General features: G+C 38.3%; 1 protein-coding gene across 1 annotated transcript in view; it reads left to right on the top strand.

Moving 5' to 3' along the window:
• Window positions 1-1,190: 1,190 nt before the first annotated feature.
• The window catches only part of ntrk2b (neurotrophic tyrosine kinase, receptor, type 2b), a 55,813-nt gene continuing 34,709 nt past the window's right edge, over window positions 1,191-22,294 (top strand). Inside the window, exons 1-6 of the mRNA XM_088319990.1 lie at window positions 1,191-1,552; window positions 5,059-5,133; window positions 8,418-8,489; window positions 10,198-10,266; window positions 11,887-12,038; window positions 17,651-17,787. Coding sequence (XP_088176116.1) covers window positions 1,362-1,552; window positions 5,059-5,133; window positions 8,418-8,489; window positions 10,198-10,266; window positions 11,887-12,038; window positions 17,651-17,787 — 696 coding nt within the window. The 5' untranslated portion in view covers window positions 1,191-1,361. The remainder of the gene's footprint in view (window positions 1,553-5,058; window positions 5,134-8,417; window positions 8,490-10,197; window positions 10,267-11,886; window positions 12,039-17,650; window positions 17,788-22,294) is intronic.

Here is a 22,294-nt window from a genome sequence, read left to right as displayed (position 1 = left end):
GAAAACACCATCCCCACTGTCAAACATGGTGGTGGCAGCATCATATTCTGGGGTGTTTTTTTTCCTCAGCAGGGGGATGATTAAAGTCGATGGGGTGATGATTGAGCCAAATACAGGGCGAGTCTAACTGAAAATCTGTTGGAGTCTGCAAGAGATCTGACAGTGTGGCACAGGTTCACGTTCCAACAGGACAACGACCCGAAACATGAAGTAAACCAGGTGTGTCAAACTCATTTTAACTTGGGGGCCACACGATAGAACAAACATTCCGTCGGGGGCCGGACTAGTAGATTAAAGAGAAAGAAAAAGAGAGATAAAGAAATAAGAGAAAGAGGGAGGGAAAAGGTGAGCGGGCAGGACAAAGAAAGAAAAAGAGAGAGAGGGAGAGAGCGTGAGAAACAAAAGATAAAAAGGCGTGAGAGAGGGGGAAAAGAAAGGGAGAGGAAGAAAGAAATCCAAAGAGAAACAGAAAGAAGTAGAGAAAAGAGAAAAGAGAGCGCAAAGGGTAGGAAGAGAGAAAGAGAAAAGAGAGAAAAGGAAATAAGGAAGAGCAACAAAGGAAGGGAAAAAGAGAGACACAGAGAGTGAAAGAGACAGAGACAGAGAGTGGGAGAAAATGGGTGTAAAAGAGAGAGAGAGAGAGAGAGAGAGAGAGAGAGAGAGAGAGAGAGAGAAATAAATACAAGTACAGTGTCTTTGTTCGAGGCACCTGGCTGACATATTTCAACCTGCCGCTTGTTTTTCTCTTGCGCTTCTCTGAGTGTTGTCTCGCGGGCCGGATTCAATCCCTTAGCGGGCCTGATCTGGCCCGCGGGCCGCCTGTTTCACACCTGTGGAGTAAACAAAGAATACAAAGGTCCTAGAACGGAAATTTTGAAGTATGTCTAAATGTTCTCAGGGGGGCTAATACTTTTGCAAGGCACTGTACTTCATTTAGGGAGGAAGGGGAGGGGGGGTCAACCTATCCAGTCTCCCTGCCTTCCTATCGATCTTCAAACATCTGGAACGCGTCATATTTGTTTATATAAAAAAAAAAATCCAAAGTAGAGAAAGGGGGAGGGGAAGAATTGAGACGGCGCCCTCATCTTCATCACCTTCATCCTCGGAGCGCTCGACACCTAGCTCCGCCAGCGGCTCTGCAGACACGCCAAGGCCGCTCTATGGCACCCTGATCCCCGCCTCCCCCCCGTCCTCAGTCCCCCCCTTTCCCTTCTCCCTCCACCTCCGGCAAGCCCTGCGCGCGGATCGCGAATTCATCGAAAGGGGTTCGAATCCCACGGAGGGAGGGGGGCCGAGCGAGAGGTGTGTTATTGAGGATTAACCCCCCCCCCTTTCTCTCTATTTTGGGGTTTTTTTATGCGATGGACTGGCATGGCGTGGTTCGCTTGGGATTCCTCCTGCTGGCGCTCCGTGGAGTGGGGGCGTTTAACGGCGCTTGCCCCCCCGCCTGCACCTGCACCGTGGCGCGGATAACCTGCGTGGACGCCTCGGCGCCGAGCATGGAGGATTTCCCGATGCTCACGCTGGACGACATGGAAAACATCACCGACATGTAAGTGCGCGTTATCGCGTTAATTTGACGGTGATGGGGATGAAGGTGATCGTGTTGGAAGCAAAACCCCCCCGTGCCCCCCCTCCCCCGCGTGTTTTTAATATCATCATATCTCATTTTCACCGATCGCGCATGGTGCGTTGGTCTGACGTGAGGCGCGTGCGCGTCCGTGGATTTTACACGGCATTCCGTGAAATGCGGCGCGTGCACGTTGGCAACATCCAGGCCCGGTTCTGGAGGAGCTTATACAAGGGGCGTCGAAGCACCCCAGCCCCCCTGAAATTGAGAAAAATATGTTGATGAATTGTAGAGAAAAATGTGAAAATATGTTCCTTCCTTCCTTCCTTCCTTCCTTCCTCTCTACTTTTAATTTTCCCCATCCTTCGTGTGTTTGTTCCATCCTCTCTACTTTTTATTTACCCCATCCTTTTTTCATTCCTTCCTTCGTTCCTCTCTTCTTATTATTTCCCCATCCTTTGTTCATTCCTTCTTTACCCTCTACTTTTTATTTCCCCCATCCTTCATTTTTTTCCCTTCATTCCTTTCTTCGTTCGTTCCTACCTTCCTTCCTTCCTTCCTTCCTTCCTTCCTTCCTTCCTTCCTTCCTTCCTTCCTTTCTTCCTTCCTTCCTTCCTTCTTTCCTTCCTTTCTCTTTACTTTTTGTTTTCCCCATCCTTCATTTGTTTGTTCCATCCTCTCTACTTTTTATTTACCCCATCCTTTTTTCATTCCTTCCAACGTTCCTCTCTGCTTATTATTTCCCCATCCTTCGTTCGTTCCTTCCTTCCCCTCTACTTTTTATTTCCCCCATCCTTCATTTCTTTCTTTCTTTCCTTCATTCCTTCCCTTCGTTCCTTCCTTACTTCCTTCCTTCCCTTCTTCCTTCCTTCATTCCTTCCTCTCTAATTTTTATTTCCCCCATCCTTTGTTTCTTCCTTCCTTCCTCCCTACTTTTCCATTCCTTCCTTCCTTCCTTCCTTCCTTCCTTCCTTCCTTCCTTCCTTCCTTCCTTCCTTCCTTCCTTCCTTCCTTCCTTCCTTCCTTCCTTCCTTCCTTCCTTCCTTCCTTCCTTCCTTCCTTTCTCTTTACTTTTTGTTTTCCCCATCCTTTGTTTGTTTGTTCCATCCTCTCTACTTTTTATTTACCCCATCCTTTTTTCATTGCTTCCTTCGTTCCTCTCTGCTTATTATTTCCCCATCTTTCGTTCGTTCCTTCCTTGCCCTCAACTTTTTATTTCCCCCGTCCTTCATTTCTTTCTTTCTTTTCTTCATTCCTTCCTTTGTTCCTTCATTCCTTCCACTCTAATCTTTATTTCCCCCATCCTTTGTTTCTTCCTTCCCTCATTCCTTCCTCCCCACTTTCCCTCCTTCCTTCCTTCCTTCCTTCCTTCTTTCCTTCCTTACTCTCTCTACTTTTTATTTTTCCCATCCTTCATTTGTTCCATCCTCTTTATTTTTATTTACCTCATCCTTTTTTCATTCCTTCCTTTGTTCCTCTCTGCTTATTATTTCTACATCCTTCGTTTGTTCCTTCCTTCCCCTTTACTTTTTATTTACCTCATCCTTTTTTCATTCCTTCCTTTGTTCCTCTCTGCTTATTATTTCTACATCCTTCGTTTGCTCCTTCCTTCCCCTCTACTTTTTATTTCCCCCATCCTTCATTTCTTTCTTTCCTTCATTCCTTCCTTCGTTCGTTCCTTCATTCCTTCCTCTCTGATTTTTATTTTCCCCATCCTTTGTTTCTTCTTTCATTCCTCTCTACTTTTTATTTCCCCCATCCTTCATTTCTTTCTTTCTTTCCTTCATTCCTTCCTACGTTCCTTCCTTCCTTCGTTCCTTCATTCCTTCCTCTCTGATTTTTATTTCCCCCATCCTTTGTTTCTTCCTTCATTTCCCTCTACTTTTTATTTCCCCCATCCTTCATTCCTTCGTTCCACCTTTCTTTTCTTCCTCTCTATTTTTTATTTCCCCCACCCTTCATTTGTTCCTTCCTCCCTCTCTACTTTTTATTTCCCCCATCCATTGTTCGTTCCTTCCTTCCTCGTTACTGTTTATTTCCCCCATCCTTCCTTCTTTCCTTCCTTCCTTCTTCTATTCCTCTCTACTTTTTATTTCCCCCATCCTTTGTTCCTTCCTTCCTTCCTTCGCTCTACTTTTTATTCCCTCCATCCTTCCTTCCCTTTCCTCTACTTTTTATTTCCCCCATCCTTCGTTCCTTCATTCCTTCCTTTCTACCTCTCTACCTTTTATTTCCTCCATCCATCCATCCTTCCTTTCTTTTTATTCTTTATTTCCCCAATCCTTCATGAGTTCCTTCCTTCCTCTCTGCTTTTTCTTTCCCCCATCCTCAGTTCCTACCTTCCTTCCTCTCTACTTCTCCCCTATCCTTCATTCCTTCCTTCTTTTCTTCCTCTCTACATTTTATTTCCCCCATCCTTCATTCCCCCTTCCTTCCTCTTTACTTTTAATTCCCCCATCCTTCGTTCCTTCCTTCTTTTCTTCCTCTCTACTTTTTATTTCCCCCATCCATTGTTGGTTCCTTCCTTCTGCTCTACTTTTTATTACCCCAATCCTTTGTTCCTTCCTTCCTTCCTTCCGCTCTAATTTTTATTCCCTTCATCCTTCCTTCCCTTTTATTTCCCCATCCTTCGTTCCGTCATTCCTTCCTTCCTCTATACCTTTCATTTCTTCCATCCTTTCTTTTTATTCTTTACTTCCCCGATCCTTCATTGGTTCCTTCCTTCCTCTCTGCTTTTTATTTCCCCATCCTTTGTACCTTCCTGCCTTTCTTTTTTCCTTCCTCTCTACCTCTCGTTTCCCCCAGCCATTGTTTGTTCCTTTCTCCCTCTCCACTTTTTCTTTCCCCATCCTTTGTTCGTTCTTTCCTTCCCCTTTACTTGTGTTACCTCGATCCTTCGTTTGTTCCTTCCTTCTTCTCTATATTTATTTCTTCCATCCTTCCTACTCTCTTTTTCCCCCATCCTTCCTTCCTTCTTACATCCTTAGTTTGTATTTCCCCATCCATCATTTGTTCCTTCCTTCCTCTCCACTTTTTCTTTCCCCCGTCCTTGGTTCGTTCCTCCCTAACCCCTACTTTTATCACCTCAATCCTTCGTTTATTCCTTCCTTCTTCTCTATTTTTGATTTCCTCCATACTTCCTTCCTTTCTCTCTACTCTTTATTTCCCCTGCCCTTCGTTCCTTCCTTCTTTCGCTCCTTCCTACTTCCTTCCTTCCTTCCCCCTCTCTCATTCTTTCCTGTTTTCCTCATCTCCACCCCTCTTCCTCTCTACATTTTCATTTTCCCCTTTATCCGTTCCTCACCTTCTTCCTTCCTTTTCTCTCACCCTTCTTTCCTTCCTTTTTTCTTTTGTTCACTCCTTCCTCTTTTTCCTCTCATCTTATTCCTCTCTACTTCTATATATTATATGTATTACTTTATTCTAGAATTTTTCATATAACTACTGTTTGTTGTTTTCCGCGACTAAATCGATCTGTTCCCCGACAGATACATCGCGAATCAAAACCGTCTCTTTGAGCTCAACGACAACAGTTTGAGGCACTACATCAACCTTCGCAACCTGTGAGTACTCAGAAGTACTTGAAAGTACTTGAAAGTACTTGAAAGTACTTGAAAGTACTTGAAAGTACTTGAAAGTACTTGAAAGTACTTGAAAGTACTTGAAAGTTTGGTTTTCCTGTCATAAACCCATTCTTAGCAAACCGTAGGAAACAGTATTGCCCCCTAGTGGACGAGTTGAGTACACCACAAGGAGCAGCAAAATAGGAATGCAGGGTACTGCCGGGGTCTCCAACGTGGTGTCTGCGGGCCCCAGGGTGCCCCCTAAGGATAGCTCAGTTGTCCGTGGACCTATCCTGACCCAGTGCTGGGTCATTGTGATTTTCTAGGAAAATTTTGTTATTTTTTTTAATGGTTTACTATTTAACCGTATTTTTTTTTTTTCAATAATTATATATTTCCTTCAAGGAAACACAACAAACTATTTTCCAATTTATGGATTTAATAAAGCGAACGTGCAGTTTTTTTTTGAGCTAGCTATCTGGCTGCCCTTTTAGCTTTGTAGCTAGCTATCTTCCTAGCTTTTTGACTATCCAGCAGGCGATCTAGCTAGCTTTTTGTATATTTTTTGCATGCTATCTCGCTAACATTTGATAATTTTGGCTAGTTACGTAGCTAAATTTTCCCTTCTTTTCTAACTAGCATATTTTTAGCTTTCAAACTGGGTATTTAGTATTTCTGTAATATTTAAATAGTGTTTTTTACTATATCTGTATTATTTTGTAGTAAGTTTGCAGTCAGATTTCTGTAGTATTTCTGTATTATTTTTTTAGTATTTCTGTAGTAATAAAACAATACATTTTTAATATATCTGTAGTATTTGGTAGTAAGATTGCAGTCGGATTTTTGTAGTATTTCTGTAGCATTTAAATATAGTTTTTTTGGTACATCTGTATTATTTTGTAGTAAGTTTGCAGTCAGATTTCTGTAGTATTTCTGTATTATTGTTTTAGTATTTCTGTAGTAATAAAACAATAAATTTTTAATATATCTGTAGTATTTGGTAGTAAGATTGCAGTCAGATTTCTGTAGTATTTCTGTATTATTTTTTTAGTATTTCTGTAGTAATAAAACAATACATTTTTAATATATCTGTAGTATTTGGTAGTAAGATTGCAGTCGGATTTTTGTAGTATTTCTGTAGCATTTAAATATAGTTTTTTTGGTACATCTGTAGTATTTTGTAGTAAGTTTGCCGTCAGATTTTTGTAGTACTTCTGTATTAGTTTTTATTTCTGTAGTATTAAACTATTATATATTTTAATATATCTATAGTATTTTGTGGTAAGTTTGGAGTCCGATTTTTGTAGAATTTCTGTAGTATTTAAATAGTGTATTTTAGTATATCTGCAGTATTTTGTAATAAGTTTTGCAGTCTGTAGTGTTTCTGTACCAACCTTTTAGTATTGTTTGGAGTATTTAAATAAGGTTTTTTTAGTATATCTGTAGTATTTTGTAGTACTTCTTCAGTGGTAGTTTTGTAGTATTACCGAAGAAAGAAAAAAGAAAAAGTTTGGAGTCTGATTTTTGTAGAATTTCTGTAGTATTTAAATAGTGGGTTTTTTTTCGTATATCTGTAGTATTTTGTAGTAAGTTGGCCGTCGGATTTTCGTAGTATTTCTGTATTATTTTTTAAGCATTTCTGTAGTATTAAACTAATATATATTTTAATATATCTATAGTATTTTGTGGTAAGTTTGGAGTCCGATTTTTGTAGAATTTCTGTAGTATTTAAATAGTGTATTTTAGTATATCTGCAGTATTTTGTAATAAGTTTTGCAGTCTGTAGTATTTCTGTACTAACCTTTTAGTATTGTTTGGAGTATTTAAATAGGGTTTTTTTAGTATATCTGTAGTATTTTGTAGTAAGTTTAGAGTCGGATTTCTGTAGTATTTCTGAACTATATTTTTCGTATTTTTGTTGTATTTAAAAAGTATTTTTTTAGTACCTGTTGTATTTTGTAGTAAGTTTGTAGTGGGATTTTTGTAGTTTTTCTGTATCATTTTGTTAGTATTTCTGTAGTATTAAAACAATATATATTTGAATATATCTGTAGTATTTTGTAGTAAGTTTGCAGTCGGATTTTTGTAGTATTTCTGTAGTATTTAAATAGTGTTTTTTAGTATATCTGCAGTATTTTGTAATAAGTTTTGCAGTCTGTAGTATTTCTGTACTAACCTTTTAGTATTTTTGTAGTATTTAAATAGTTTTTTTAGTATATCTGTTGAATTTTGTAGTAAATTTGTAGTCAGATTTTTGTAGTACGTCTGTAGTATTTTGTGGTACTTCTTCAGTGGTAGTTTTGTAGTATTACCGAAGAAAGATTTTGTATTATTTCTGTAGGATTTTTGTAGTATACTTGTAGCTTCTGTGTAGTATTAATGTAGTCTTACTTCTGTTGTATCTCTATTGTAATTATTCTGTAGAAATTTTTTTGTAGTATCTTGGTTCTTAATATTTCCGTGGTAGTATTTAATTTTTTTGCTATGTTATAATATTTCCATTGCAGTTTTTTTGTATGATTTGAGTATTTTTGGAAGATTACTGTAGTTTTACTTTTGTAGTAATTCTGTTGTTATATCTCTGCAGTAGTGTTTTTGTATTATAGTATTACCGTAGTAATATTTTTATACTAAGTCTATAGTATTTTCTTTCTTTTCAGAATGAAATTAAAATACTACATTAGGTCCCTATTGTAAGCACTAATGTTTAGTTTGGTAGTATTTCTGGAGAAGTATTTTAGTTTTAGACACACAAAGGGACTCTGCCTACCTTTTTAGCGATTTAGCAAGCTATTTAGCAAGCTATTTAGCTAGCTAACTTTTTACATTTTATTTGAATGCTATCAAGCTAACATTTGACATTTTTTGATGGTCGTCAAGCTAAATTGTGGCCTACGTTTCTAGCTAGCTATCTAGCTTTTGTTTTTAGCTTTCTATCCACCTAGATGACTGTTTAACCTTTTAGCTAGCTAGCTAGCTCCCTTTTAATTGTTTTAACTGTTTACCTAACTGTTTAGCTTACTATCAAGCTAGCTTTTTAGCGGTTTAGCAAGTTGCTATTTTAGAAAGACATATCAAAGTGGGTACCCGTTGCGCTAAGTAGTAACACAAGTTAGCTTTTAGCGTGAAAAAGGTTGGAGACCCCTGAAGTACTGATTAATGAAAACTTTTCACACTAGTTTTCCTTCGTTTTGAAACACAAGCACAGTCGGGAAATGAATTAAACTCTTACCTCAAGGTACAAGTGTCTAGGATCACCTGACCCATACTTTGCTTTCCTACAGAACCGTGACCAGGACCCGATTGACGTTTATATCTCCAGATGCCTTTTATAACAATACCAGACTTCAATACGTGTAAGGGTTCTCTTACTTATTCCTCCCCCTGTGTCTTTCTTTGCAGGTTACACTCATTAAAATATGAAAACTAAAAAATGATGAGTGATAATTGGTTTAAATTTATCTTTGAATCTACTTAAGCAGAGGATTTGTTACTTGTGCCTCCCCCTCGTCATTATTGGTATACTATCCACATTGAAATAAGAAAATCTATAAAAGTTTGGGTGGTTTTAGTAAAAACAGACATAGTTTATTTCATCCGCATGGTTTTGGATGGGTTAGTTATTCCTCCCCCTTCTTTTATTGTTTGCTTGCTATCCTATTTAAAATTTGGAAGCCTATAATATTTAAGCCAAGTAGAAACTGACTTTTATCATCTGTGTGATTTTAAAAAGGAATTGGGTGGGTTTACTTATTCCTCTCCCTTCTTCCCCTGTCATTGTTTGCATGCTATTCTCGTGGAAATGTGGAAATCTTTAAATATTTGAAGGGTTTTAGTTAAATTAGACATTGTTTTTTTTCATTTGTGTAATTTAGGAAAGTTCAGTTACTTATTCCTGCCCCATTTGTCATTGTTTGCACGCTATCTTCATTAAAACATGGAAACCTCAATAAAATACCGACACCTCAAAATGTTATGGTGGTTACAATGAAAGCGGACACTGTTTTTTTTCATCGGTGTGATTTCAGAAAGGCATAGGGTTCAGTTACTTATTCCTCCCCCTTGAATGCCATCTTTATTATAATATTCAAACCTCTTATTGTTTGGGTGCTTTCAGTTAAAACAGACACTGGTTTATTCGTCTGTTTGGTTTTGGATTATTTGGTTAGTTATTTCTCCCCTTCTTTCATTGTTTCCTTGCTAACCTCATGAGAATATGGAAAGCTATAAATGCTTGAGTGGTTCTAGTTTAGGGAAAAACTGACCTTTTTTTCAGTTGTGTGATCTTAAAAAAGGCATTGGGTTCAATTACTTATTCCTCCCCCTTGGATGCTTTTGTAATCATAATATGCAAACCTCTTATTGCTTAGGTGGTTTCAGTTAAAACAGACACTGGTTTATTTGTCTGTTTGGTTTTGGATGATTTGGTTAGTTATTCCTCCCCTTCTTTCATTGTTTCCTTGCTATCCACATTAAAATATGGAAACCAATAAATGCTTGATTGGTTCTAGTTTAGGGAAAAACTGACAGTTTTTCAGCTGTATGATTTTTAAAAGACATTGGGTTCAATTACTTATTCCTCCCCCTTGGATGCTATTGTAATCATAATATGCAAACCTCTTATTACTTAGGTGTTTTCAGTTAAAACAGACACTGGTTTATTCGTCTGTTTGGTTTTGGATGATTTGGCTAGTTATTCCTCCCCTTCTTTAATTGTTTCCTTGATAACCTCATGAAAATATGGAAACCAATAAATGCTTGATTGGTTCTAGTTTAGGGAAAAACTGACAGTTTTTCAGCTGTATGATTTTTAAAAGACATTGGGTTCAATTACTTATTCCTCCCCCTTGGATGCTATTGTAATCATAATATGCAAACCTCTTATTACTTGAGTGGTCTTTTTAAAAAGACATTGGGTTTAGTTACTTGTTCCTCTACTCTTCTGTCTTTACTTATTCCTCTCCCTTCGGTCATTTTTGTGTGATTTTTTTTGTATCACCGTACCTAGCTAGACATGTTGAAATGCTTTATGAAAGAGGCTAAAGGTGTTTTTACGTCTTGTAGGAATTTGCGAGACAACAATCTATCGACTCTGTCCTGGAGGACCTTTCAGAACTATAACATTTCCTATTCGTAAGTATCGCTTTTTCAATGTTTATCGTTGATTTAGCTCAGGCGTGTCAGACTCATTTTAGTTTAGAGGCTACATAGAAACACAAATCGGTGAGCAACGCTTGAAACAACAGTGAGCAACCATAATCCCAAGTGTGGCAAGATAATTCATTATCAAACATGTCCAAAACTTGACATTAAGTTACATTTTGCTGATTTTCCGGCAATGCAAAATGATTTTTCTCTTTTGAATGAATTGACTCATGTACGATTGCAAAGATTGCAGGGCCTACAAACGTCATTTGTTTTTACAATTCTTTCACAAGATTTTTTTTCCTGCTATCTTTTGTCGCATAACACATTTTTGGGGTCTTATTTAATCGGTTGCACGATACACAACTGTATTTAATTACATTTTTAGCGGCAGTACAATGTTGGCAACAAGATTGACTTGGTATGATTGGAAATTGTTTGAATGCAACACAAACTTTTTCTTCTTCTTTTTACCTGTTTTTTTTCATTTTTTTTAATTCCTTGAAAAAAATCTCATAGTGTTTATTTTTTCCTAGCTGTTACTTATTTCTTTTTGTTGTCTATTTACTTGTTTTCCTTTGTTTCTTTCTTTTGTTTCTTTCTGTTTTTTTCTGAATTTTCCTTCTTTTTTCTCTTCCTTTTTTTTCTTTTTTTCTCAGCTTTTCACTACTTTTTCATTTTGGTATTTTTTTATTTTTTGTTCTATACTCCCTTCCTTTAAGTCATTTTGTGCATAAGTTTACATCATATTTGGTCATATAGGGATAAAAGAAGCAAAAACAACCTAAAGAGCCGTTTGGGACTCGAAAGAGCCGGTTCCTTTTAGTGAGCCGAGCCAAAGAAGCCGGTTCTCGAAAAACTCTGCTGACTTTACTCAACTTCGTTCTACTTCGACTCGACTTCAAAATACCGCATTTAGGACACAACGTCAGGGGAACCCATGTATTTTCACCTTCATCCACTGTAACTTTGACTTAATTCGCTTCTTAATTCGCAATTTGGAGCCCTGATTTTTGTGAGCTGGCTAGATTTTCTGTCACAGGACTGGACCAGATCGGAGGCAGGAGGCAGGAAGGATGAACTCGATCGCGTAACGACCAGTTACTTTTATTCAGCAAAATAAAAGTTGGCCAACACTCAGGGACAAAACAAAACAAAAACAGGCTTACAGGCAAACAGGAACTCGGACTAGGAATACTCACAAAACAGGCTTTTACTCAGAACGGGCAAACACAGGTTTCCTCCAGTCAAACAGAACAGATTATTGCAGAACAGAAAACGCAATGAACCAGCCACCGGCAATACCCAAAACCCCCCTTAAGAAGCACACACGCAAATTAGGCGATCTGCTACAGCCGGTGCCCAGGGGGCGGGGCCAGTCGGTCGCCACGGCGACCATGCTGGACATGACATTTTCTTGTGAAAAGCTCTGGGTAGTGCACAATTGCGCACATTGGTTGGGAGACAGACGGGACGGGGTAAGGAGATAAACAAAATTCTCCTCCGGAAGCACTGCACTAAGACGAGCAAAAATGTTGGCAGCGTACAGCATGAAGCCAAGACATTTAAGTTTGGAGGGAAAGCAAATAATTGAGTGTTTTCTTTCAGTCTCCTGCTCTCCGGAAACCCCCTGGACTGCGTGTGTGAGAACCTCTGGATCAAAGTGAGGATCCAAGAAGAAGCGGACGGGCAAGACCTTCAATGCAAGGACGAGCAAGGAGCGAGCAAATCTTTGGCGGCGCTCACTCCGCCCGACTGCGGTAACGCGAAACCCTCAAAATGGCCGACTCGGCGCTCGCTTCCTGAAAGTCTGGAAGCTCCGATCGATCGGGGGTTTATAGTTTCCCCCCCGTTCTATTTAAAACGGGCCTCGTGTCCTTCCTTCCTTTCCTCTTTGACATTTTCTTACCAACTCACTTTCCTTCTTCACTTCTTTCTTTTTTACCTCCATCGCTTTCTACTTTTTTCTTTTTCCATTTGTTCCTTTCTTCTTTAACTCCACTCCTTCGCTTCCTTTTTTCTACCTCCATACCGCTCTACTTTTTCTTTTTCCCTTCATTTTTTCCTTTCTTTTATCCCACCCTTCTTTACTTTATTTTTCCTTCAACCCTTACTTCTTTTCCCCTCACTGTTTTTCGTGTTCGGTTCCTTCCTTCCTACTTTCCTTCCTTTTCTCCCACCCTCATTTCCATCACTTTCTACTTTTTTCTTTTCCATTTGTTCCTTCCTTTTTTAACTTCACTCCTTCGCTTCCTTTTTTCTACCTCCATACCGCTCTACTTTTTATTTTTCCCTTCATTTTTTCCTTTCCTTTATCCCACTCTTATTCTTCCTTCAATCCTTACTTCCTTTCCCCTCACTTCCATTCATCTGTACTGTTTTTCGTGTTCTGTTCCTTCCTTCCTCTTTCCTTCCTTTTCTCCCACCCTCATTTCCATTGTTTATTCTTTCCATCACTTTCTACTTTTTTCTTTTCCATTTGTTCCTTCCTTCTTTAACTTCACTCCTTTGCTTCCTTTTTTTCTACTTCCATACATTTCTACTTTTTTCCTTCATTTTTTCCTTTCTTTTATCCCACCTTCTTTATTTTATTTTTCCTTCAATCCTTACTTCCTTTCCCCTCACTTCCATTCATCTGTACTGCTTTTCGTGTTCTGTTCCTTCCTTCCTACTTTCCTTCTTTTTCTCCCACTCTCATTTCCATCGTTTATTCTTTCCATCACTTTCTACTTTTTTCTTTTCCATTTGTTCCTTTCTTCTTTAACTTCACTCCTTCGCTTCCTTTTTCCACTTCCATACATTTCTACTTTTTCTTTTTCCCTTCATTTTTTCCTTTCTTTTATCTCACCCTTCTTTATTTTATTTTTCCTTCAATCCTTACTTCCTTTCCCCTCACTTCCATTCATCTGTACTGCTTTTCGTGTTCTGTTCCTTCCTTCCTACTTTCCTTCTTTTTCTCCCACTCTCATTTCCATCGTTTATTCTTTCCATCACTTTCTACTTTTTTCTTTTCCCCTTTGTTCCTTTCTTCTTTAACTTCACTCCTTCGCTTCCTTTTTTCTACCTCCATACCGCTCTACTTTTTCTTTTTCCCTTCGTTTTTTTCCTTTTTTTTATACCACCCTTCTTTATTTAATTTTTCCTTCAATCCTTACTTCCTTTCCCCTCACTTCCATTCATCTGTACTGTTTTTCGTGTTCTGTTCCTTCCTTCCTACTTTCCTTCCTTTTCTCCCACTCTCATTTCCATCGTTTATTCTTTCCATCACTTTCTACTTTTTTCTTTTCCCCTTTGTTCCTTTCTTCTTTAACTTCACTCCTTCGCTTCCTTTTTTCTACCTCCATACCTTTCTACTTTTTCTTTTTCCCTTCATTTTTTCCTTTCTTTTATCTCACCCTTCTTTATTTAATTTTTCCTTCAATCCTTACTTCCTTTCCCCTCACTTCCATTCATCTGTACTGTTTTTCGTGTTCTGTTCCTTCCTTCCTACTTTCCTTCCTTTTCTCCCACTCTCATTTCCATCGTTTATTCTTTCCATCACTTTCTACTTTTTTCTTTTCCCCTTTGTTCCTTTCTTCTTTAACTTCACTCCTTCGCTTCCTTTTTTCTACCTCCATACCTTTCTACTTTTTCTTTTTCCCTTCATTTTTTCCTTTCTTTTATCCCACCCTTCTTTACTTTATTTTTCCTTCAACCCTTACTTCCTTTCCCCTCACTTCTATTCATCTGTACTGTTTTTCGTGTTCTGTTCCTTCCTTCCTACTTTCCTTCTTTTTCTCCCACCCTCATTTGCATCGTTTATTCTTTCCATCACTTTCTACTTTTTTCTTTTCCATTTGTTCCTTCCTTCTTTAACTCCACTCCTTCGCTTCCTTTTTTCTACCTCCATACCGCTCTACTTTTTCTTTTTCCCTTCGTTTTTTTCCTTATTTTTATCCCACCCTTCTTTACTTTATTTTTCCTTCAATCCTTACTTCCTTTCCCCCACTTTCATTCATCTGTACTGTTTTTTGTGTTCTGTTCCTTCCTTTTTTCCTTACTTAACTCAGTTACTTCTTTTTCTCCCTCCATTCTACTCGGCTATTTGTTTTCTGTTCCTTTCTTCCTTCTTTTCTTCCTTTTCTCCCATCCTCATTTCCATCATTTATTCTTTCCTTTACTGCTCCCTTCCTTACCTTTCCCCCAACCATTCGTCTCTACTTTCCTTCCTTCCTATTTCCCTTCCTTACTTCTTTCCTTACTTAACTCACTGTTACTTCTCTTTTCTCCATTCCACTCGGCTATTTTTGTTTTCTGTTCCTTCCTTCCTTCTTTTCTTCCTCCCTTGCTACTTTCCTTCGTTTTCTCCCACCCTCGTTTCCATCATTTCTTCTTTCCTTTACTGCTCCCTCCTTATTTTACCCCAACCATTCGTCTTTCCTTTCTTATTTTCCTTCCTTCTTTCCTTACTTAACTCACTGTTACTTCTTTTTTTCTACCTCCATTCCACTCAGCTATTTTTGTTTTCTGTTCCTTCCTTCCTTCTTTTCTTCCTTATTCCATCATTTCTTATTTTTTTCCCATTTTTTGTTTTCTCTTCCTTATTTCCTGTCTTCTTTCCTACCTACTTCACTCATTTTTTATACCTCCACCCCCTCTACTTTTTTGTTCTCTGTTCCTCCCTTACTCCTTCCTTCCGCGCTTCCTTCCCACTTTCAAACTTCACTCCTCTTTCACTTTATTTTTCCACATTCATTCCTCTCTACGTTTTTGTTCTTTGTTCCTTCCTTCTTTGTCGCCCTCACGGCTTCCTCACTTCTTTTTTCTACCTCCATCTCTCTCTTCTATTTCATTTTCTGTTCCTTACTTTCTTCCTTCCTTCTACCACCCTCTCTTCCTTAATTCTCACCAACACCTTCTTTTGTTTATCGACATCCTTGCTATTTTTTCCCTACTTCCTTGTTTCCTTCCTTTCTTCCTTTTATGTGCTCTGTTCCTTCCTTCCTTTCTTCCTTCCTCCCTACTTCACTCATTTTTATACCTCCACCCCCTCTACTTTTTTGTTCTCTGTTCCTTCCTTCCTCCTTCCTTTCTTTGGTGCTTCCTTCCTACTTTCCACATTCATTCCTCTTTCCTTTTTTGTTCCTTGTTCCTTCCTTCTTTACTGCCCTCACTTCTTTTTTCTACCTCCATCTCTCTCTTCTATTTCTTTATTTCCTCCTTCCTTCACACATCACTTTCTTTTGTCTATCTCCACCCTCTCTATTTTTTCCCCTACTTCCTCTTTTCCTCCTTTTCCTCCCCTTATCTCTTACTTCCTTCATTTTCCTTCCTTAATCTATTCCTTTCTTCTTCCCTACTTCACTCATTTTTTATACCTCCACCCCTCTCTACTTTTTATTCTGTTCCTCCCTAACTCCTTCCTTTCTTTTTTTTCTCTCTCTCGCTCTCGCTCTCTTTTCTCTCTCACTCTCGCTTTTTTGTCTCTCTCTCTCTCGCTCTTTTCTCTCTCTTGCTTTTGATTTTTGCTCTCTTTCTCTCTCTCTCTCTTAACCCCCCCCCTCTCTCTCTCGTTTTCCTCTTTACTTTTTTGTTCTTTGTTCCTTCCTCTTTTACTGCCCTCACTTCTTTTTTCTACCTCCATCTCTCTCTTCTATTTCCTTACTTTCCTCCTTCCTTCACACCATCACTTTCTTTTGTTCACTCCACCCTCTATTTTTCCCCTACTTCCTTTCCTCCTTTTCCTTCCCTTATCTCTACCTTCCTTCATTTTCCTTCCTTAATATATTCCTTCCTTCTTCCCTACTTCACTCATTTTTATACCTCCACCCCTCTCTACTTTTTGTTCTCTGTTCCTCCCTAACTCCTTCCTTTCTTTTTTCTCTCACTCTCGCTCGCTTTTCTCTCTCGCTTTTACTTTTTTTGTCTCTCTCTTGCTCTTTTCTCTCTCTTGCTCTTGCTTTTTGCTCTCTTTCTCTCTCGCTTCCCCCCTCTCTCTCTCTCTCTCGCTTTCCTCTTTACTTTTTTGTTCCTTGTTCCTTCCTTCTTTACTGCCCGTACTTCTTTTTTTCTACCTCCATCGCTCTCTTCTATGTCCTTCCTTCACACCATTACTTTTCTTACGTCTATCTCCACCCTCTCTATTTTCTTCTTTCCTTACTTAACTCAGTTACTTCTTTTTCTCCCTCCATTCCACTTGGCTATTTTTGTTTTCTCTTCCTTCATTCCTTCCTTTTCTCCACCCCCATTTCCATCATTTATTCTTTCCTTTACTGCCCTCACTTCTTTTTTTCTACCTCCATCTCTCTCTTCTGTGTCCTTCCTTCACACCGTCACTTTCTTACATCTATCTCCACCCTCTCTATTTTTTCCCCTACTTCCTTCTTTCCTCCTTTTCCTTCCCTTATCTCTTCCTTCCTTCATTTTCTTTCCTTAATCTATTTATTCTTTCTTCCCCACTTCACTCATTTTTTTATACCTCCACCCTCTCTACTTTTTGTTCTCTGTTCCTCCCTAACTCCTTCCTTTTTTTTTCTCTCTCGCTCGCTTTTCTCTCTCGCTCTTTCTTTTTTGTCCCTCTCTTGCTCTTTTCTCTCTCTTGCTCTTGCTTTTTGCTCTCTTTCTCTCTCTCTCTCGCTTTCCCCCCTATCTTTCTCTCTCTCTCTCGCTTTCCCCCCCCCCCCTCTCTCTCTCTGTCTCTCTCGCTTTGCTCTTCACTTTTTGTTCCTTGTTCCTTCCTTCTTTACTGCCCTCACTTCTTTTTTTCTACCTCCATCTCTCTCTTCTATGTCCTTACTTTCCTCCTTCCTTCACACCATCACTTTCTTTTGTCTATCTCCACCCTCTCCATTTTTCCCCTACTTCCTTTTTTCCTCCTTTTCCTTCCCTTGATCTCTTCCTTCCTTCATTTTCTTTCCTTAATCTATTCCTTTCTTCTTCCCTACTTCACTCATTTTTTTATACCTCCACCCCTCTCTACTTTTTATTCTCTGTTCCTCCCTAACTCCTTCCTTTCTTTTTTTTCTCTCTCTCGCTCTCGCTCGCTTTTCTCTCTCACTCTCGCTTTTTTGTCTCTCTCTCTCTCGCTCTTTTCTCTCTCTTGCTTTTGATTTTTGCTCTCTTTCTCTCTCTCTCTCTCGCTTACCCCTCCCCCCCCCTCTCTCGTTTTCCTCTTTACTTTTTTGTTCTTTGTTCCTTCCTCTTTTACTGCCCTCACTTCTTTTTTTCTACTTCCATCCCTCTCTTCTATGTCCTTCCTTCACACCGTCACTTTCTTACATCTATCTCCACTCTCTCTATTTTTTTCCCCTACTTCCTCCTTTTCCTTCCCTTGATCTCTTCCTTCCTTCATTTTCTTTCCTTAATCCATTCCTTCCTTCTTCCCTTCCTCTAGCGGTCCCTCAAGTGGAGGTCACCCCCACGTCGGTGACGGAGATGCAGGGCGGAGACGTTCGGGCGCTCTGCCGGGCTTCGGGTTCTCCGGCGCCGGAGATCCGATGGAACCTGGACATGATTCTCTCTCAGCATGAGGTGAGACCGGCTAATCTGATAACCCGAGTGATATGGATTTTGTTTGGTCGGGTTTCGTCCCTCGGGGTTTACCGCCCGGGTCTAATTTTTCAAAGATCTACCTCCATCTCTTCGATCCCATGATACTCAACACCTCCTTATAATTCTCACAAAAAGGTTCTACAAATCTACTTCGAAGAAGATTTTCGGAGATTGATAAAAAAAAAAAAAAAACATCTAGCAGACTTTGATTGGCTATGGCAGGGGTCGGTGGTTTTGGGCGTGTATAAGAGTACTTAGTTACATTTTTTAGTTACTTCATTCAAAAAGTAATTAGATCAGATGTGTCAAACAGCCAGATCAGGCCCGCTTAGGGGATTGAATCCGGCCTGCGAGACTACACTTAGAGAAGCGCAAGAGAAAAACAAGCTGCAGGTTGAAATATGTCCACTTGATGTTGCCAAAGCCACTTGCCTCTCACAAAGACGCTGTAGTTGTATTTCTTTCTTTCTCTCTCTCTCTCTCTTTCTCTCTTTCTCGCTCTCACTTTCTCTGACTCTCGCTTTTTTTTCTCTCTTGCTCTCGCTTTTTGCTCTCTCTCTCTCTTTCTCTTGTGTGCTTTTCGCTCTCTCTCGTGGGCTTTTCTCTCTCTCTCTTAGTTGCTTTTTGCTCTCTTTCACTCTCGCTTTTCTCTTTCGCTCTCACTTTTTTCTCTCTCTCTCTCCCTCTCTCCCGCTTGCTTTTTGCTTTCTCTCTCACTCGCTTTTCTCTCTCGCTCTCGCTTTTCTCTCTCGTTCTCGCTTTTTTCTCTCTCTCTTGCTCTTGCTTTTCGCTCTCTCTCTCTCTTTCTATCTCTCTCTCTTGCTTGCTTTTTGCTTTCTCTCTCTCGCTTTCTCTCACTTTCTCTGCGCTTTTCTCTCTCTCTCTTAGTTGCTTTTTGCTCTCTCTCACTCTCGCTATTCTCTCTTGCCGTCGCTTTTTTTTCTCTCTCTCTCCCTCTCTTGCTTGCTTTTTGCTTTCTCTCTCTCACTCGCTTTTCTCTCTCGCTCTCGCTTTTCTCTCTCGTTCTCGCTTTTTTCTCTCTCTCTTGCTCGCTTTTCTCTCTCACTCTCACTTTTTCTCTCTTGCTCTTGCTTTTCGCTCTCTCTCTCTCTCTTTCTATCTCTCTCTCTTGCTTGCTTTTCGCTTTCTCTCTCTCGCTTTCTCTCTCTCACTTTCTCTGCGCTTTTCTCTCTCTCTCTCTTAGTTGCTTTTTGCTCTCTCTCACTCTCGCTTTTCTCTCTTGCCGTCGCTTTTTTTCTCTCTCTCTCTCTCTCCCTCTCTTGCTTGCTTTTTGTTTTCTCTCTCTCACTCGCTTTTGTCTCTCACTCTCGCTTTTCTCTCTCGTTCCCGCTTTTTTCTCTCTCTCTTGCTCGCTTTTCTCTCTCACTCTCACTTTTTTCTCTCTTGCTCTTGCTTTTCGCTCTCTCTCTCTCTCTCTTTCTATCTCTCTCTCTTGCTTGCTTTTCGCTTTCTCTCTCTCACTTTCTCTGCGCTTTTCTCTCTCTCTCTCTTAGTTGCTTTTTGCTCTCTCTCACTCTCACTTTTCTCTCTTGCCGTCACTTTTTTTCTCTCTCTCTCTCCCTCTCTTGCTTGCTTTTTGCTTTCTCTCTCTCACTCGCTTTTGTCTCTCGCTCTCGCTTTTCTCTCTCGTTCTCGCTTTTTTCTCTCTCTCTTGCTCGCTTTTCTCTCTCACTCTCACTTTTTTCTCTCTTGCTCTTGCTTTTCGCTCTCTCTCTCTCTCTCTTTCACTTTCTATCTCTCTCTCTTGCTTGCTTTTAGCTTTCTCTCTCTCGCTTTCTCTCTCACTTTCTCTGCGCTTTTCTCTCTTTCTCTTAGTTGCTTTTTGCTCTCTCTCACTCTCGCCTTCCTCTCTTGCCGTCGCTTTTTTTTCTCTCTCTCTCTCTCCCTCTCTTGCTTGCTTTTTGCTTTCTCTCTCTCACTCGCTTTTCTCTCTCGCTCTCGCTTTTTTCTGTCTCTCTCGCTCTCGCTCGCTTTTCTCTCTCGCTCTCGCTTTTTTTCTTTTTCTTGCTCCTGCTTTTCGCTATCTCTCTTTCACTTTCTATCTCTCTCTCTCTCGCTTGCTTTTTGCTTTCTTTCTCTCGCTTTCTCGCTCTCGCTTTCTCTCTCTCGCTCTCACTTTCACTCTCGCTTTTTTTTCTCTTGCTCTCGCTTTTTGCTCTCTCTCTCTCTCTTGTGGGCTTTTTGCTCTCTCTCTCATGCGCTTTTCTATCTCTCTCTTAGTTGCTTTTCGCTCTCTCTCACTCTCACTCTACAAATAATCCAAACACAGTTGTGGCAAGGTCATTCTGGGTGAGTTATACCAGCTTTATAGTATATTCACTAACTGGTGACATGGTGATGACAGGACGTCATTTATCAACAGTCTGACGCCCCCTGGTGGAATTTTCATATTTGGATTGTGAGGGGCTTCTCTCTGACGGACTTTACAAACAAAGAAATGACCCACCATCTTTGCCCAGCAGATTGCGGCAAGAGGGAGAAGCCCAACCCAAACCCGAACGTTATGACTTACATTTTAAGATCTTACCTTTCACTCACATTGAAACCGACCCCCTAAAATTCCCTAAAAATAGCCACATAATAAATCAAAAACCTTTACCAATTTTTTTAAGCAAAAGTAAAACATTTTTCTTTTCTATTATTAAATAAAGGGTAAGCGGGGCTACACTCCACAGATTGTAACCCACTGACATAAATACTCAGTAAGCAGCGTTTTAATCCAAAAGTAAAAATAGTCCCGGCCAATTTGACCTATTTAAAATGGGGTCTTTGATTGAAAAAAAGAAAAAAAAAGAAAAAAAAGTAACACCCAAATCTGATTTACTAAATACATTAGGATACATTATTATTACACATTATTATTACACATTAGGATTACACATTAGGATTACAGATTAGGATTATTATTAGGATACATTATTATTACACATTATTATTACACATTAGGATTACACATTAGGATTATTATTAGGATACATTATTATTACACATTATTATTACACATTGGGATTACACATTAGGATTATTATTAGGATACATTATTATTACACATTATTATTACACATTAGGATTACACATTAGGATTATTATTAGGATACATTATTATTACACATTATTATTACACATTAGGATTACACATTAGGATTATTATTAGGATACATTATTATTACACATTATTATTACACATTAGGATTACACATTAGGATTATTATTAGGATACATTATTATTACACATTATTATTACACATTAGGATTACACATTAGGATTATTATTAGGATACATTATTATTACACATTATTATTACACATTAGGATTACACATTAGGATTATTATTAGGATACATTATTATTACACATTATTATTACACATTGGGATTATTATTAGGATACATTATTATTACACATTATTATTACACATTGGGATTACACATTAGGATTATTATTAGGATACATTATTATTACACATTATTATTACACATTGGGATTACACATTAGGATTATTATTAGGATACATTATTATTACACATTATTATTACACATTAGGATTACACATTAGGATTATTATTAGGATACATTATTATTACACATTATTATTACACATTAGGATTACACATTAGGATTATTATTAGGATACATTATTATTACACATTATTATTACACATTAGGATTACACATTAGGATTATTATTAGGATACATTATTATTACACATTATTATTACACATTAGGATTACACATTAGGATTATTATTAGGATACATTATTATTACACATTATTATTACACATTAGGATTACACATTAGGATTATTATTAGGATACATTATTATTACACATTATTATTACACATTGGGATTATTATTAGGATACATTATTATTACACATTATTATTACACATTGGGATTACACATTAGGATTATTATTAGGATACATTATTATTACACATTATTATTACACATTAGGATTACACATTAGGATTACAGATTAGGATTATTATTAGGATACATTATTATTACACATTATTATTACACATTAGGATTACACATTAGGATTATTATTAGGATACATTATTATTACACATTATTATTACACATTAGGATTACACATTAGGATTACAGATTAGGATTATTATTAGGATACATTATTATTACACATTAGGATTACACATTAGGATTATTATTAGGATACATTATTATTACACATTATTATTACACATTAGGATTACACATTAGGATTATTATTAGGATACATTATTATTACACATTAGGATTACACATTAGGATTATTATTAGGATACATTATTATTACACATTATTATTACACATTAGGATTATTATTAGGATACATTATTATTACACATTATTATTACACATTAGGATTACACATTAGGATTATTATTAGGATACATTATTATTACACATTATTATTACACATTGGGATTACACATTAGTATTATTATTAGGATACATT

The sequence above is a fragment of the Urocampus carinirostris genome, chromosome 16 (assembly GCF_059441175.1).
Source record: "Urocampus carinirostris isolate Australia breed hairy pipefish chromosome 16, RoL_Ucar_1.0, whole genome shotgun sequence".
NCBI lineage: Eukaryota > Metazoa > Chordata > Actinopteri > Syngnathiformes > Syngnathidae > Urocampus > Urocampus carinirostris.
Note: the sequence above shows the minus strand (reverse complement) of the source record. Positions and strands in the feature narration are given on the sequence as shown.